This window comes from Gymnoscopelus braueri, assembly GCF_963280865.1.
Source record: "Gymnoscopelus braueri genome assembly, chromosome: 17".
Taxonomy (NCBI): domain Eukaryota; kingdom Metazoa; phylum Chordata; class Actinopteri; order Myctophiformes; family Myctophidae; genus Gymnoscopelus; species Gymnoscopelus braueri.
In genome coordinates this window covers 6488805-6503912 of record NC_137617.1, presented here as the reverse complement: position 1 = coordinate 6503912, position 15108 = coordinate 6488805, and the positions used below count along the sequence as shown (strand labels likewise).

General features: G+C 41.7%; 1 protein-coding gene across 3 annotated transcripts in view; it reads right to left on the bottom strand.

Annotated features, from left to right (window-relative positions):
- Positions 1 to 837, bottom strand: part of arhgap22b (Rho GTPase activating protein 22b) — a 77195-nt gene extending 76358 nt beyond the window's left edge. For all 3 annotated transcript variants that reach the window (XM_080455228.1, XM_080455230.1, XM_080455229.1), the window contains exon 1: positions 706 to 837. In XM_080455228.1, coding sequence (XP_080311354.1) covers positions 706 to 748 — 43 coding nt within the window. In that variant the 5' untranslated portion in view covers positions 749 to 837. The remainder of the gene's footprint in view (positions 1 to 705) is intronic.
- Positions 838 to 15108: the final 14271 nt, after the last annotated feature.

Here is a 15108-nt window from a genome sequence, read left to right as displayed (position 1 = left end):
CACAGCGCTATAACACACATCCAGATAGACTCTCGACACATCTGGAGCACATCTGAGTAGACCACCAACACACATCTGGACAGACCACCAACACATCTGGATAGACCACCGACACATCTGGATAGACTCTCGCTGACAGCTTATTATCCAATAGTTGATGTAGAACACAGATACATGTGATACATTATGTTTTGTTAAATTGTAACGATTCATACGTTGTCGTATGAGGGTGTCACATACCAAAAATAGCAAATCTACAGCGTGCAATAAGTATACTCTGTTTGTTGGCTCATAGCATCAATATACAGCTAAGATTTTATGACTGCTTGAATAAACAGTGTTTGTGCTCATAGACTGATCACTCATAGGCTACTTTGAATGAAGGTCAATTCAATAAATAAAAGGGTTCAGTAAGTGAATGAAATGTCCTTCTTTTACTGTCCCTTAGTCTGTGCAAATTAATGCATTAAAGATATGAACAGTATGTATTAGTAGACTCCTGTCCTGTCCGACATTAAGGCTGATTAAACCGTTGATTAAACATGTATTACACATTGTGGATGACTTGTAGATTGCACATGCTGTACGTTACTTGTACATTATACTGTACACTGCTGATTATTTGTAGGTTACACATCAATTACTTATAGGATTACCCCCTACATCACTCGTAGATGACTTGTAGATTAGTGTTAGTATTCTTACCTCTCCTGTTCTGTCTGATCTTTGGACTCAGCATGGCTGTCATTGTGGCGTGTCACTCCTGTCTTCTCCTCAGCATGTCAACGTAATATGTCCAACAATACTCCACTCCTCTTTCCTCTCCTCCTCTCGCACTCCTCCGTTTCTGTCTCTCTCTCTCTCTCTCTCTCTCTCTCTCTCTCTCTCTCTCTCTCTCTCTCTCTCTCTCTCTCAGTAGCAGCAACAGACCATCCCTCTCTCGTCCTCTCCTCTCTATAGCAACTCTCTCTCTACTTGTCCTCCTCTTTCCTCCCCTCCTCTTGCTCCTCTGTTCTCCCCCCACCTCTCTCTCTCTCTCAACAGCAATACACCATCCTTCTCTCACTCTCTCTCAGCGAGACATTCCTCTCCTCCTCTTCTTCTCCTCTCTCCTCTCCTCTCCTCTTCTCTCTGACCTTCTGCAGTATTCTGCCGGTAGTAGAGGGGGTTGGGAGGAGAGCGGGGGTTGGGAGGGAGGGGAGGGGTGCGGTGGAGGAAGAAACACCCCTCTTTTTTTCTCTCTCTCTCTCTCTCTCTCTCTCTCTCTCTCTCTCTCTCTGTCTTCCCTGCACGCGCTCAGTGGCCTCCGCCCCGTCCTTCTTGTTTTATTCATAGAGGTGTGGTCTGCACCTCCCACCAAAGCACAGCTGTGTGTGTGTGTGTGCGTGTGTGTGTGTATGTGTATGTGTGTGTGTGGGGGCGTACATGTGCCGGCTAACAGGGTGCCTGATTACGCCTGTTGTGTGTTACCGCGACAACCGCTCTCAGAGAGCGCCGTTCCTGCTGCTACCCAGTCATGATCTTGTTCAGAGGGTGTGTGTGTGTGTGTGTGTGTGTGTGTGTGTGTGTGTGTGTGTGTAATAATAGACACACGCCTGTCTGTATACACTACAGTTTGATCTTCTCTACCACAGTATGCTGTGTACAGTGACAGAGATACTAGTTCCAGAGGTGAAATAATGAATCAAATAAACTATCAACCAATCGTCATTTTTAATATGCATATTTTATTACTTCCAAATGTGAAGATATGTTATTGCCTTATACTAATAGGCTACTACTACTACTACTACTACTAATAATGATGATGATAATAATAATAATGCATTTTATTTGTAACACACTTATACATTATACAAAACAGTGTAACACACTTGTACATTTTTACAAATCTCAAAGTGCTACATGGCTTAACAACAATGGAATGAAAATAACAAAAAAAACACGACAACAACATAAGATCCTACTTATAAAAAAATGAACTATACTCTTATAAAAAAACTAACTATACTGTAGGTCTTGTACATTTTGGTCAGATATGAACAAAAACAATAGTGGAAATAGCCGATCTACAAGCCTACAACGCGTCGCAATCTGCTATTACCGCTACGTATGAAAATGTTTGAAAATGTAGGATATTTTTTCAACTGAATTCAGATGAGAGGAAACGATGATGCAAAATAATTGAGATTATCAGGCGATTATGTAATTAACGTGTGACTGTAACATGTTACTGTAATCATTACAAAGCCAAAACTAGAAATGGGTTGCTCAGTGAAGCACGAGGGTGGGAGGCAACCCACCAGGCTGTGATTAAAGCTTTAAGGCGGTGAATGGCGGCACTTGGTTATTAGTTCTATTCCATAATGAAACCCCCTGCCCTTTTAAAAAGCGTGGCACTGACACGACAGCATTTTACTCATAAACGCAGAAATAACCAAAGCAGAAAGTAACTGTGATGGACTTCCATCATTTATTTTATTCCCTCCTCCCACATTTTTACATGTTGATTGATTGACTGATTGATTGATTGATTGATTGATTGATTGAATCTTTATTAGCAGTTTGCAAAAAAAGCACATTAAAGTACAGTTCAATACAAGGTCTGCTAAGAGGATTTTAAACCCAAGAAAGCCTATGGCTTGTTTCCATTGGGGTCCTTTGTACTCAATTCATCGAGACATGTAATGACAGACAAATATACACTACTATGCAAAACATCATTTAAAACAGTTAGAAAACAAAAATAAAAATATGTACAGTAAACAGTTCGAGAGGGGGGGACGGGGGACGGGACTTTTAACCACATTAACGATGCACCTGCTCTACCACGTTATCAAAATGTTTTTAAATGTCATAACCAGATGAACCCTTTCATCCCTATTCTGGGAAAGTAATAATAATACAGTAGGCGAACGTTCTGTGAAAATAGCCGATCTACAAGCTTGTGAGCTATTATATCAGCTAATTTCGGTATGAATGGGGGAAAAAAGGAAGGGACCAACTAAAGACCCCTGGGGGACCCTGGTCAACTGAAGTACATAGGGTTCAAGTGGTAGAAAAAATTAACACAAATACCAAATCTACAAGCTCACAACCTGTCACGTAACGACACAGTGAGCTTGTAGATCGAATATTGCCGTCTTACAATTTTAGGACTAAATAAATATAATAAATAAATGATCCAGTGTGACTTACAGTACAGTACAGTAAGTGAAACAGGTACAGTAGGATCTTGGTGTGTTTGCTCAAGAGCACGTTGACCATGCATAAACCATGCAGGGGAGTGGATGTGGAACCTTTTCCATTACAAGCACCCTCCCATTCGAACCAACGGCCCACATTGCAGGGAACATTGGCCAAAAATAGCAGATCTACAAGCTCACAATGAAAAGTGGTCAAAATAGTAAGTTGTAACTCAAGTCCAGTTATCTACAGACTACAGGGGTTTAAATGGTTAACCACGGCGTCTCACATGGTCAGACCCACCATGTGACGACAGAGTCTCTGGATCACAAGTCAGCATGTCTGTGTTTTTGCCAGAGGAAACTCACAATGAGCTGCACTGTGAATCATTGGGATGGACCACCTGTATTTGGGCCATGGACCTCTAGTGCAGTGATTCTCAAAGAGTTTTTTTTTTATAATTTAGATTTTTTTTAACACAAGTCTTCTCTTCTGGGGCTCCCTGGCACAAAACCTTTTCAGATGGGGGTCCGCGGCCAAATACATATAGCTACATTTGGGGGTCCTTGACATGAGAATGTTTGAGAACCACTGCCTGAAGACCAAAAGCCTAATATATATCCTCTGGCCTGTGGGCAAGGGGGACATTCTAGCCTGATTATCAGGGATATTCCCCTTTAGGCTAGTGGATAAGATGTTGGCTTTCCATGCGGGTTTGAATCCCGGGCGTTACACGTGGACCACTTGGTTGAGAAACAGTATCTAATGAGCTGGCTACTGCGAGGTTATTAACCACCGAACCAGCCACAGTTTGCAGCTGTTCTTGTTCCACCATAATAACCACTCATCTGACTGCTCTCTGCTTCACTGACACGCTGTCAAACTGGGACCTATTTGTCATTTTCTCCCCAATTTAGTCACTGCCGATTGTTGCAGCCACCGCTGCCGGGACTTGAACAGCAGATATACAAGCTCACAATGTAGATCAGTAGATCAGCTATTTTCGTAGTATTTCGAGTATTTCTACAAGGGTTGTATTGGTACTGTTACTTAAAGCGGCATTATGTAACTTTTCTTTAATGAATACAATATAATTTTGTCCAATCTGTATGGTAGAGTAATACAATAACTTGTAATAATACAATCAGGGTGGTTGTATTTTGTCTCCCTGCTCTTCTATTGAGACGTTTAGATTGTGTCAAAGGTCATGTCTCACCTAGACACAGGATCTGACACGGATTTTGATCTGACAAGATTCAATTCATCCCTTGAGCAAGCAGGTGGGCTCTATTAGCTCAATGGTAGAAAAATCAGGTCTTGCGCAGGAAACCGGGTTCAAATCCGGGGTAGAAGAGGAAAGTTACATAGTGCAGCTTTAAGTAAAAAAAAAAAGAGAATGCTTTAGCTCTATGTCGTGTTGTTGTATGTGGGTTCTTGTTGCGAGAGATTAATGGAGCCTTTTCCCAGCAGCAGCAGTCATTTTGACGTATCACACAGTACATGGTGAACGCAGATGAAAGTACGGACATTAATTCTGGCCATGTTTCATTTCGGTGTCACTGTTTGTGTGCCTATACCAGTGGTTCTCAAAGTGGGGTCCGGGGACCCCCACGGGTCCTTGACACCACTGGCCTATACAGCAGGCTGTTCTCAAACTTGTTCATGTCGAGGACCCCCCCAAATTGATATGTTTTTGGCCGCGGACCCCCATCTGAAAATGTTTTGCGCCAGGGACCCCAGAAGAGAAGATTTGTGTTTAAAAAAATCATCAAAAATACCAGATTTGCAAGCTCAGTGCTTTCACTTTGTGACACACTGTGAGCTTGTACATCTGCTATTTTTGAAAAGCCAATGTATAAAATAGCTATAAAGTCAAGTGGTTAAAATGAGTGTGTTGCTGTATCAACAAATTTAGCTGGGGGACCCCCTGGAACCCCCACAAGGACACTTGGGGGTCCCCGGACCCTACTTTGAGAACCACTGCTATACAGGGAATGTCCATGCTGGCACACAGTGACACCTAACATGGAACGCTCCCAGAATTAATTTTATTACCTTCAGCTGTGTTTATGACACATCAAAATGCCCGCTGTGAAAAGGGCCTATTTTGCAGTAGTTTAGTTGATGATAGGAAAGTCTGAGCGGAGGGAGACGGTGTAGGAGAGACAGGCGGTAGGAAAGCTGAGAGAGAGAGACAGTGTAGGAGAGACAGGCGGTAGGAAAGCTGAGAGGGAGACTGTGTTGGAGAGACAGACAGTAGGAGAGCTGAGAGGAAGACGGTGTAGGAAAGACAGACAGTATTAAAGCTGAGAGGGAGACTGTGTAGGAGAGACAGTAGGAAAGCTGAGGGGGAGACAGTGTAGGAGGGACAGACAGTATAGGAAAGCTGAGAGGGAGACCGTGTAGGAGAGACAGTAGGAAAGCTGAGAGGGAGACCGTGTAGGAGAGACAGTAGGAAAGCTGAGAGGGAGACCGTGTAGGAGGGACAGACAGTAGGAAAGCTGAGAGGGAGAGAAAGTTGAGAGAGACACACAGTAGGAAAGGCCTATGTGGACCAGCATGTGGTGTGTATGTGCGTGCGCGTGCGTGTATGTGTGTGTGTGTGCGTGTGTGTGCGTGTGCATATGAATGTGTGCGTTGGGTTACTGGAGTCTGGCTGGTCAGACACTGACAGACACGGCGTGCTTCCATGTTGAACGGAGAAAACGCAGACAGTGCTGTTTTGCTCATGAATATTTATCCATCTTTTCTCTGTCTATGTCTGTCTGTCTGTCTGTCTCTCCCTCCCTCTTCACGGCCCACATCCCTCCCACTAGCTCCTCAGTCCTCACCCTCTGTTCTCCACACAAGGTGCTTTTACTTTAACCACCTAAACCCCATGTGGTTGACCGGAGTTCCTCAGGGCTCTATACTAGTGTATTTTTCGTGTTTGTGGGAAAAGTTTTTGCCGGAAATAGCCGGTCGACAAGCTCACAATGATTTTCTTTGGCCAATCAAAAATAGCTCATGAGCTATGAGCTTGTAGATCTGCTATTTTTTTTTAAGAATCGTGAAAATGTGTGCAAATCTTTGAATATGTATATATTTTAAGCTAACATTTGTAACTCAAATCTTTGCTTCTGGGGGGTCCCTCCCTGGGACAAAATATTTTACAAATGTATAAAATATATATATTCAAAGAATTGCACAAATGTTCATGATTTAAAAAAAAATAGCAGATCTACAAGCTTGAATGGGTTAAACAAATGCATAACAGTTGAGGTGGGATTCGAGAGCATGGTTATTAAATTGTCCGTTGGATATTGGGGGCACTTCCTCCACTGACAGGGAGTCATTGAGAATGTGGACTGGGCTGTTTGCTGACCGTCCAGAAACATCAACGTTTTCAGACCTTTTTAAATATTGATCATGATGTGGCGGGACCCCTCCCAGTGGTCATTAATATTTTAGCATGGCTAGGGGTGGCTGTCAGGTCACTAAGGCTCAACCGGGACACTGTGTGTGTGTGTGTGTGTGTGTGTGTGTGTGTGTGTGTGTGTGTGTGTGTGTGTGTGTGTGTGTGTGTGTGTGTGTGTGTGTGTGTGTGTGTGTGTGTGTGTGTGTGTGTGTGTGTGTGTGTGTGTGTGTGTGTGTTTCAATGTGTGACTGTTGACTTAGCATTACTTATTGATCACTGGTGACTGGCTGGGGAGCTGTCAGATGATACTGTGCTGCTAAATCATTTTTCCTCTATGTGTTGTGAGTGTGATTTAGATCTTAATCCTGTTTCCAGCCGCCACTGTACTAATAAGGTCTTATCTGTCTATTAACCTCTCCCTTCAGCTGTTGGCTACGCACCATTTCTCTGGTAGTCAACTGATTTTATACCTCCTCTCCTGTACTCTCCTTGACTCCTTGACTCCTTCCCTTTACTCTTCTCTTCTCTTCATTTACAATTTAGGCATTTAGCAAACAGTCTTATCTAGAGCAACTTCTAAGCAAGGTAAACCTATGTATAAAATGCAAAGAGATGGTGTAGTGCGTACTTTGAAACTCCTCTATCCTCTTCCTTTCCTTTTATCTCCTCTCCTCTAATCTCCCATCCTCTCCTCTCCTCTCCTCTCCTCTCCTCTCCTCTCCTCTCCTCTCCTCTCCTCTCCTCTCCTCTCCTCTCCTCTCCTGTCATCCGCAGTAAATATTTTATGTTTTACATTTTTCTCCTCCATGATCAAAGTCATACAGGAAATGTTTCTAATTAAATGAGAAGCTGTTCTGGTATCAGCTAATAGGCTTGCTACCAGGGGTGGAGTGAGTGAATCCCGGCATCCTTTAATTAGAGCGGGACAATTAAATTGGTGCTCGTTAAAAACAGGAGTGAGACGAGGCCAGAGGGACTCTCCCGTGAGTCCCTCTTCTCTCCTTTTTTGGTTGTTTCACTCTCTCTCTCTCTCTCTCTCTCTCTCGCACACACACACACGCACACACACGCACACACACACACCTCTTTCTCCTCTTTCTCCCGTCGGAGCCCCGCCTCCTCATCCTCTTCCATTACCGTGACAACCGTGCCATTGACGATTAGCACAAGTCCATGACTTCATCCGCTAATGGACCTGAAGGAACCAGAGCAACTACACTGTCAGTTTGTCCGTCCGTACGTCCGTCCTTCTCTCAGTCAGTCAGTCAGTCAGTCAGTCAGTGTGCGCCTGTGTATGTGCGTCTGTGAGTCCGTCTGTCTGTCTTTGAGTGTGTCTGACTTAAAATCCATCTCTCCTGTCCAGTTAGCTGTTTGTTCTTTAGGTTCATTAGTCTGTCTGTCTGTCTGTGTGTCTCTCTCTCTATCCCTCTGTCTGTGTCTCTCTCTCTCTCTCTCTATCCCTCTGTCTGTGTCTTTCTCTCTCTATCCCTGTGTCTGTGTTCTGTCTCTCTCTCTCAGTGAGTCCTGCAGTGCTTTGGTGTTCCCAGTTCTATCTTTACTTATACGGTTACAGTAATGATAGCAACAGTCTGAAGAGCCCCATCCTCGTAAAGATAATGTTGAGCTCAGCCTAAAGCTGTCATCCACATTGAATAAAGGCTTTGACATCATCCAAAGCATCGACTTCTGGTGTAAACACAAATGTGCCCAGGCTAATCTGACATATTAAACAACACACACATGGTATAATGCTCTACTGTGCTTATTAAACAAACAACGTTTCGCCCCATGGGCGAAACGTTGTGCAGGGTAGAGCATTATACCATGTGTGGACATTACACCTTTCTTTACTTTGAGGTTGTTGTCTGTTTTGGTCCAGCACCGGTTGTGTCAAGAATTGTGGGGATGTGTGCATACCATATACCTCTTTTTTAATCTGACATATTAGTAAATTAAAATGACTGAGAAATTGTGGTATTTCAGTCATTTTGTTTTTAAAGATATATTTATGTAGACAAAATGACCAAAAAACTAAAAAGACAACAACAAAACAACAACAAACACAATAAAAACCCGCCCACACACCCTAGGTACAGTACAAGTTCCATCTTTATATTTGCATTAAAAACATGATACAATATCCCATTTAGTTACAAGGACGCAGTGATGGTAATAAAGACATAAAATAACCCCATATTTTCTCATATGTTGCAGGTTTCCTCCTTACTTTATTTCAGTCATTTTGTGAGAATAAAAGTCACATTGAAAGAAAGTCCCTCACCATCTCCATTGTGGATTTCCGTCAAGGCCATCGTGCCTACCTATACTAGTCCCCACAGCTCCACCTAGATTTCTGTGACATTTCCCAGTAGCTTTGATGCCAGACTGATAAAAGAGCCCCAAAATAACATGCCACAGGGGGTGCCATTTCCCCGTGTGTTCTCTGTAGCATGGGGTTGAGTTGTAAAGGGCAGGCAGAGAGGCTGAAGGACAGCGTGAATAAATTAGTCTTGTAGTGTAAATGTTTTTACACTGAGGCTAGGTGGCATAACCACGTTCAACCCAATCTGGGAACCAATTCAGTAAAACAAAACAAAAAATCCCTTTGTTTTTGCCTCTGGGGGCACCTTTTTGTGAAGAAACAGGAACTTGGTTTGGCTCCACCGCTTTCTTAGTCCACTTCCTCCCGGGTGCATCTGTGTTTATTTCTACCACTTTAACAACAACACTACAAGTTTAGGGCAGTGGTGCTAAGCAGAATCTGTCTTGAGAGATTACTTGAAATGTTCAGAAATGTTCTGAATATTAAAAAAAAAAATCTTAATTTTCTAAAAGCTCCTAAAATATACCCCCCCCCCTCACTATTTGTTGTAAAGTATATAGTGGACCTTATATACACTTGAGGCTAAGTGGTTAATGGTCAGGGTGACTTTCCTGGGACAGAAAGGTTGCCGGTTCAATCCCCATGGCCTGTGCTGTCAAAATGCCTCTGAGCAAGGCCCTGAACCCCCACGCACGCTGGATAACAACACCAGCTTAAATGCCTGAAATGGGGAAATTAGAGCGCTTTAGACGGGCTGACTCACTTGTTGTGGTCTGAGTGACCTTTCTCTCAACCAATCAGGAAACCGCAGCCGTGCAATCAAAATTAATTGGATTCTATTCCTGGCTACGATGTTTTGCCTCCCCGACTGCAAACCATCTCGCTCCATTGTGCCTGTCCATGTGTGTTTGGAGTGTGTTTGTGTGTGTGTGTGTGAGTGTGAGTGTGTGTGTGTGTGTGTGTGTGTGTGTGTGTGTTCCAGTGCTGCAGCGTGGACAGAGGGAGGCAGAGTACAACACCGATTTCATGAAAGTCATAATAAAACGTCAAAAAGTAAGTCATAAAGGGCGATATTTAGGACCCACTCAAAAGTGAGCCTATCCTTTCAATGCATTTTTAGATATTTCAACAGCCCTTACAGTGTCCATGTGCTGATGAACAGAATGAAAGAGAGAGGGAGATGGAGAGATAGAGACAACTGGACTGTGTCGTACGTTGAAAAGAGTCGATCTACAAGCTCTCAGCGCATTCTGAGCCAATGTTCCTTCAAGTATTAGAATTTGAGAAATAGACTTTGTGACGACCATTTTACAAAGTCTGAAAGCCAAACTTTTTTATTTATGTTCCAATTTTCAATCGTTAATCACAATTCTTTGACAATCATCGTCAAGTACAATTTCATGATCGTGACATTGTGTGTGTGTATGCATGCATGCGTGCGTTTGTGTGCGTGCATACATACATGTGGAACAGTGTGTGTGTGTAAAGAGCATTAGACTGTTAAACTGACGGACCACCTTCTATCTACACCTTTAGCTGGAGAGCCTATTTGAATAAAAGGCAGTCTGTTGAACTGACCCCGGATCAGTCTCACACACAAAAAGGACAAAGCACACTCGTCTGGCTGTTTTCTCTGCCTTTAGAAACCACTTTCAACATGGCGTCCCTATTTAGAGAATGTTATTATAGGCATTTATTATAAACATAATTGTATATGGAGTTATAGTCCCGGTCCATTTGGTTCCTAACTATGAATCATTTAGCTGGGGACCCCCCTCAAGGACACCTGGGGGTCCCTGGACGCCCAGGTGTCCGTAGTAGTAGTAGTAGTAGTAGTAGATTAAACAAACACTCATTAAAGGAACATTTGGGTTGTAACTGCAAAAGCATTAATCATTAAATGGGACAATTGGTTTGCAACTGTAGTCAAACATTAACAGGTTTAGCATCTCTACTATTCTAATACAGTATTAGTTGGTGTTAATGTATTGACGTTCAGGGTATGCATTGCTTGTGGAACAGTGCAGGGAACTCCATTAAAACATGCCCCTGCTGCCTCACATCAGATGGTTTCAAAGTACATCTGCAGGCTATTAACTTTCCAGAAGCTATATGCTAATCAGTGTTGCCAGATTTTGTGAGAGAAATATGCAACTAGGTCTATGAAAACAAGCCCAAAAGAAGCAACTAGGACTTGGCCACATGAGCACTTTAAACCTATTCATTGGGTATTTGAGAATAGCCGATCTACAAGCTCACAACGCTTGTAGATCTTCTATTTAAAAATTAAAATCTTTAAAAAGGAAAAAGGCTATTCATAATTAATTTGGAGGTCCTTAACATGAACGTTTGAGAACCACTTGTTTAAACAATAAATAAATAAATGTTTGGAACCAAACCCAAATAAGCAACCATACACTTTAGAAACAAGCCCACAAAAAAACACAACCACCGATATTTACAAGCGACTTTAGTTTACAGAAAAACAAAGTCACTTATACAGTAACAAGCAAACATGGCAACACAGATGCTAATCACTGTGCCCTTCTGTTCCTTCCACATCCACACTGTGTGTCTTAGCTCTGCTTAGATCTCAATACCAGCCAATCAATAGCACTGCTTTCCATTTAATGAGTCTATCTGCTCACATCTTAATCCTGTCTACTCAGCACTCCTCTGCCTATGGTCTAAACAAAACAAGTCAATCACAATGGATTTTTTAGTTTTTTAATGTCCTCTTCTATTTGATGTTCAGATGGAGGGAGAGTAGCCTATAACTGATCCACAATGAAGGTTTGAGTGCTTGAACTCAGACTGCGTGGTTCCAATTAAGCAGGGATTGCAAGTGATGATTTTCATAACCTTTTGCGGGTCTTTTAATTCATTTAGAGACCTTAAACCACTTTCAACCTGGTGTCTCTATGCTGAACATGTCATAATAGGTGAAAATGCTCAAAACATTTCAGAAATTGGGGAAATATCAGATCTCACATCACGTCACATCGCAAAGTGCCGTGTGCTTGTAGATATGCAATTTCTGCCTCGTGCGACACCAGTACGATGTATACAGTAATATAAGGCTTAAAGGTGTTGTACAGTACGTGATATTTGTTCAAATAATGGTTAAATAGCTCTAGTAATCATAGAGTGTTTCTTTAGTTACAGGGATCTCTCCAGCTCTTTAGTGAACAGAAAATACATTTTCAGTTTGGGATACCAATTTGATCCAATCAGTAACAGAGAATTCATGCAGGATGAAATCGCAGCATCTTTAAGTGGTGGAAATGCTGTAAAAACAAGGTAATGAAATAAAGTAAAATGATGGTTAATGCTCATTACAAGTTTCTGAACCCAAGCAGACATGTGTTTACCTCTTTAGTCAAAAACACAACTTATAATATGGAACAAAGTTGTAAAAAGAACATTTGATGTATAATTTTTTCAACAATTATTCAATTAACTATAAATATCTGCAATACATTTCTGTCAATCGATTATCTAAAGATTTATACTTTTAGGCTTTTCATGCCTTTATTCGATAGGACAGTTATTGACAGGAAATGGGGAGAGAGATGGGGAGTGACATGCTGCAAAGGCCGTCGGAATCGGGACTCGAACCCACGACAAGCTGTTAGGCTACATTGAGCCTATTGGTGCCTGGACCGTTACGCCAGCGGTCCAGACCATCAAACGATTATTTGACTTATAATTTTACTCCACAGTGTCTCTTGGCACAGAAGGACTGCAGAAGGACTGCTTTCCTGGATGTGTGTGTGTGTTATGGTAACATTTAGGATAATAATGTGTGAATCATGTCTTCTATGGAAAATGAAACTCTACAGTGCCTGGTCATTTGCTTCACTTACAATGTTACTGACATGTGGTGTTTGGCTGAACTTTGAATTGGATTCAAACAATCAAAAGCATTTCATTCTATGTCCATCTCTGGTAAAAACAAGGGAACCAGGAGACCTGGTACTGCCAGACCCCTAGTGGTTGAAAGATCAGAGCACTACGTCACGCTAAGCTTGGCCAATCAAAAAGAGGACAGAAGACAGACCTCTTTTATGCCCATGGACGAAACCGTTTGGAGAGGGGGACCGACAAAGCCTCATGTAGGCCCGACCCCCTGGGTCTGGCAAAAAAATTGATTTGATTGAAGACTTTATTAACAGATTGTACAGAGGTACGGTTTACAATGATTGTTTAAAGGATAACACAAAAAGCCCTAGGGGCTTATTTCCATTGTGGTCCTTTGTATTCAATGCCAGCCAATGCCTTTTGGCTGTAGCACAGTGAGAGGGGACTTCAGTGGGACAGTCTTTGCTGCCCTCTAGACACAAATACATGGGTATGACATCTGTCACATCAATATCCTATTCCCAGTGGTGGAAAAAGTACTCAAATTTTTTACTTAAGTAAAAGTATCAATACTGCAATGTAGAAATACTCAATTCAATATTCAATTAAAATTTTACTTGAAAATACCAAAAGTATAAAGTACTCATTTTGCAGAATGTCCCATTTCCCAAGTTTTCAAATATATAAAATGTATAAAACTCTTTTGGAATTATCACAATGTGTCACAGCGTGACACATTGTGAGCTTATTGTGAGCACATTCTGAGCATTGTGAGCTTATTTTTCTAAAAAACTACAGTGTGCCTTGCTTGTACTGAGTGAAACATTCCAGTCGTAGCTCTGTCCAACTAACTACAACACACCTGAAGCATCCTATAAGATGTACATGATGACAACACACCTAAAAGACTCAGCAACTCTTCTTCTACCCTCTTGTCAACTATGAATTCCCTCGGTTCCAAACTGTCACTCACACAGAGCTTCATTTACACACAGCACCAGCAGCTTTTACACTGCACAACAGCGTCATCTGGTGGCAAAGACTGGCCTCTGTCTCTAGCACTAGGTGAATGAAATCATGATTCATAATTGTATTCATAAAGGCTTGCTGATGTAATCACGCAGTATGTTTGTGTTTGACAGGAAGTAATTAAGATGAGACTTTTAGGTACTTTTGTCATAAAAAAACACAAAAATAGATTTTTTTTAAATCTATTGTTAGGTAGTAAGTAAAGCACATAATCATTCAATAAGAAAGTTTGAATGGAAAATAAATATTTGGGTTTTAAAAATGCAGCACACTTTATTAATGTGTCCCTTTAACTAAATAATGAAAATATGAATATAGATTGTGATGTTATGCCTACAGTGCATATTGGGTAGAATTACAGATTACAAACACGTAAACTACCACATCAAGAAGGTTTTATTTGTCACTGAGTTATAATACTTATAACTTATACCTTATAATACAAGTACAAGCAGCGAAATGTTGTTGGGACTTGTTCCGCTAAACACAGCCACATGCAAACAAAGCCATCACGTAGCTGTGCCAACGCACCAGCTAACTAATACATTTAGAAAAGTGACGATTTCAGCACAAAACTCTTTCACAGATCCAGTTTTTAGAAGTAGAACACGGTAGGTCGTTCCATCCTCTGCCAGGAACGCTGGGAGCAGACCCATCATAGGACTCAACACAGTCTTCATCTCTACCCATATAGCCGTTAGGCTCACCAGCGCGCCAGAACCTGGAGAAGGAGGAATCACTCTGAATTGTGTGTTTTTAAGTCATTGACCTCAAATGATATTCTAGATCAGAGGCTTTCAAACTTTTTTTGTGTCCACCCCAATGGCACTTCTGCATTCGAAACGGATTTAGCCGATCTACAGTACAAGCTCACAACACAATGCAACACTTGTAGATTAGTCTGTTTTCGTTAATTGTGAAATCCCATAGATAAATCTCAGATCGCGTTATATAAAAACTGTGTTCCAAACAAATCAGTCCGGCGATTTTGTCAAGTAGGCTATGTGACTCTGTGTCATTTATGATATTGAGTTACATTTTATAACGTCTGTGTTTGGAGAAAATGCATTTTCTTACTCTTTGGATAAATTTGTACTTTTTCACCGTCAGTTGATGCTTCATATCCATATGAGTAAAATCGCCAGGCTCATTTGTTTATTTTTGGAACACAGTTCTTATATGACGCTATCTTAGATTACTACTCTGTGACCCAGGGGAATAGCGGCCTCTAGCGGCAGTGATGTCAGACTTGGTTCTCTATAGCGATGCCACCTTGAAAGTGGTGAAAATGCTTATTTTAGGGTATATAATT